Below are 1,801 nucleotides of genomic sequence, written 5' to 3'. Positions count from 1 at the left end.
AAAAAATGCTTGTGTTGAATATAGATAATAGTTACAATTATATATATATTTCTCTTATTTTCTTTTAATAAGTGTCCAAGTTGTGAAGATGTTCAGAAATTCTTTGTAAAGCTTAGCCAGTTTGTGGTTATTGTTAAGTAAATCTTTGTTTTGAAATAGGTTGTTGGATGGGGTCTCACTGAAAAAAATATTACGAGTAATGATTTACAGATGGCAAATCTCAAATTCATTGAATTTGAGACATGTTCGACTACTGTCTCACTTGGTTATTCACTTTTTATCTCTTCTGACAAATTTTGTGCTGGCCTTGAGAATGGTAAGTTGTTTCCAATTGTTTTGTGCAATATTTTTATTTTATAATTCATGAAATATATTACGTTTTTATTCCAGGCACAGCAGTACAGTGTGGTGATAGTGGTGGTGGAATAACATTTCCTCGAAAAATGACCAATAATAAAGTACAATATTATATGTATGGAATTGTAAGTGTAAAAGACATTCATGGAAGTATTGCTGCATTTACAGATGTTAGAAAGCATCTACACTGGCTAAAAATGTCTCTCAAATCAATAATAGAATCATGATCACTTGAAGAAGTTAATTAATGTGATTTCTATGGCATGATGTGTTAATTTTTCTGGAAAACATTATTACTATAATTACTGATATATTAATGTTGTATTATTTAATATTATTGACCATGCATAAATGAGGCGCTTGTTTCCACTTGATTTTTTTCATTTCAAGCATTTCTTCTATCTGTCTATTTTTTTTTCAATCACTTACAAACACATTGTTCAATTTTCTCAAAATTTGAGTTATTTCATACCATTAGTACTGACACAAAAGAAACCACAGACCAGAAAACCAGACAGAAAATCCAAAATTTAACTTAATAATATTAAAATTTGAGTTATTTCATACCTCTTAGTTTTTGACTCAGACGAAATTAATTTCTTTTCTGATGTAGTTTCAGTAGAAGGAGGTAGCTGTGCTTGTAACCTACCTTTATTATTTATATATTTATAGTTAATAAAAATGATTTAAAGTTGGTTATTTCTTTAGTAATACTATTTCTATTCTGATAATTACTTTTGTATATACATAATCTTAAACAACCTATTGAAGATACATAATCTTAAACAACCTATTGAAGGGTCGGGTTCCCACATTATTCATCCTAGTGCCAGTTTGTTTACATAACCTAGTAGCCTAGATCTCAAAATACCTGAGAAATGTATTTTCCTGTAACCCAAAAGGCTTCAAGTATTTTTATGAAACTTGCCTTAAGTATTCTACCTTAAGATCTTCAAGGTTTTATGTATAGATTAATCTTTGAGGGAAAAAAACTTTAAAAGTATACATTTGCATGATGGAATATTTATTCTAAAGAATAACTTAAAAGGATAATTAAATGTATAACAGCATTCAGTCAGGAAACCTAGTGACACCCCACAGGAATCCCCCTGGAGGATATTTGGAGCTCACCAGGTCTCACCAAGAGATCTCTAAACATCCTAAACCAAATAATTAATTATTACCTTGTATAAATGCATATAAAATTGTAAAAAACATATTTTTGTAAGTATTATAAATAAAAGTAAATCTTAAAGACCACCTGAACAAATCCAAACATATTCACAATTAGAACACCTCTGAACGTTAATGTTTACTGAAGCTGTATAAAACATAATTCTGTTGCAACAAGGTGTCAGGTTTTACATTCAGGGTTCTACCATGATGTCTGGAGATTTTTGTTCTATTTTTGAAGATATTACATCAACATTCTTTCCTTACAACC

The 1,801-nt window shown here is 29.4% G+C and overlaps 1 protein-coding gene across 1 annotated transcript in view; it reads left to right on the top strand.

Moving 5' to 3' along the window:
* Window positions 1-1,056, top strand: part of LOC106689756 (mannan-binding lectin serine protease 2) — a 15,545-nt gene extending 14,489 nt beyond the window's left edge. The window contains exons 4-5 of the mRNA XM_067047187.1: window positions 160-316; window positions 391-1,056. Coding sequence (XP_066903288.1) covers window positions 160-316; window positions 391-584 — 351 coding nt within the window. The 3' untranslated portion in view covers window positions 585-1,056. The remainder of the gene's footprint in view (window positions 1-159; window positions 317-390) is intronic.
* Window positions 1,057-1,801: the final 745 nt, after the last annotated feature.

This window comes from Halyomorpha halys, unplaced genomic scaffold, assembly GCF_000696795.3.
Source record: "Halyomorpha halys isolate HHAL.00 unplaced genomic scaffold, Hhal_1.1 Scaffold1451.1, whole genome shotgun sequence".
Lineage (NCBI taxonomy): Eukaryota > Metazoa > Arthropoda > Insecta > Hemiptera > Pentatomidae > Halyomorpha > Halyomorpha halys.
This window is presented reverse-complemented; position numbering and strand designations above follow the sequence as displayed.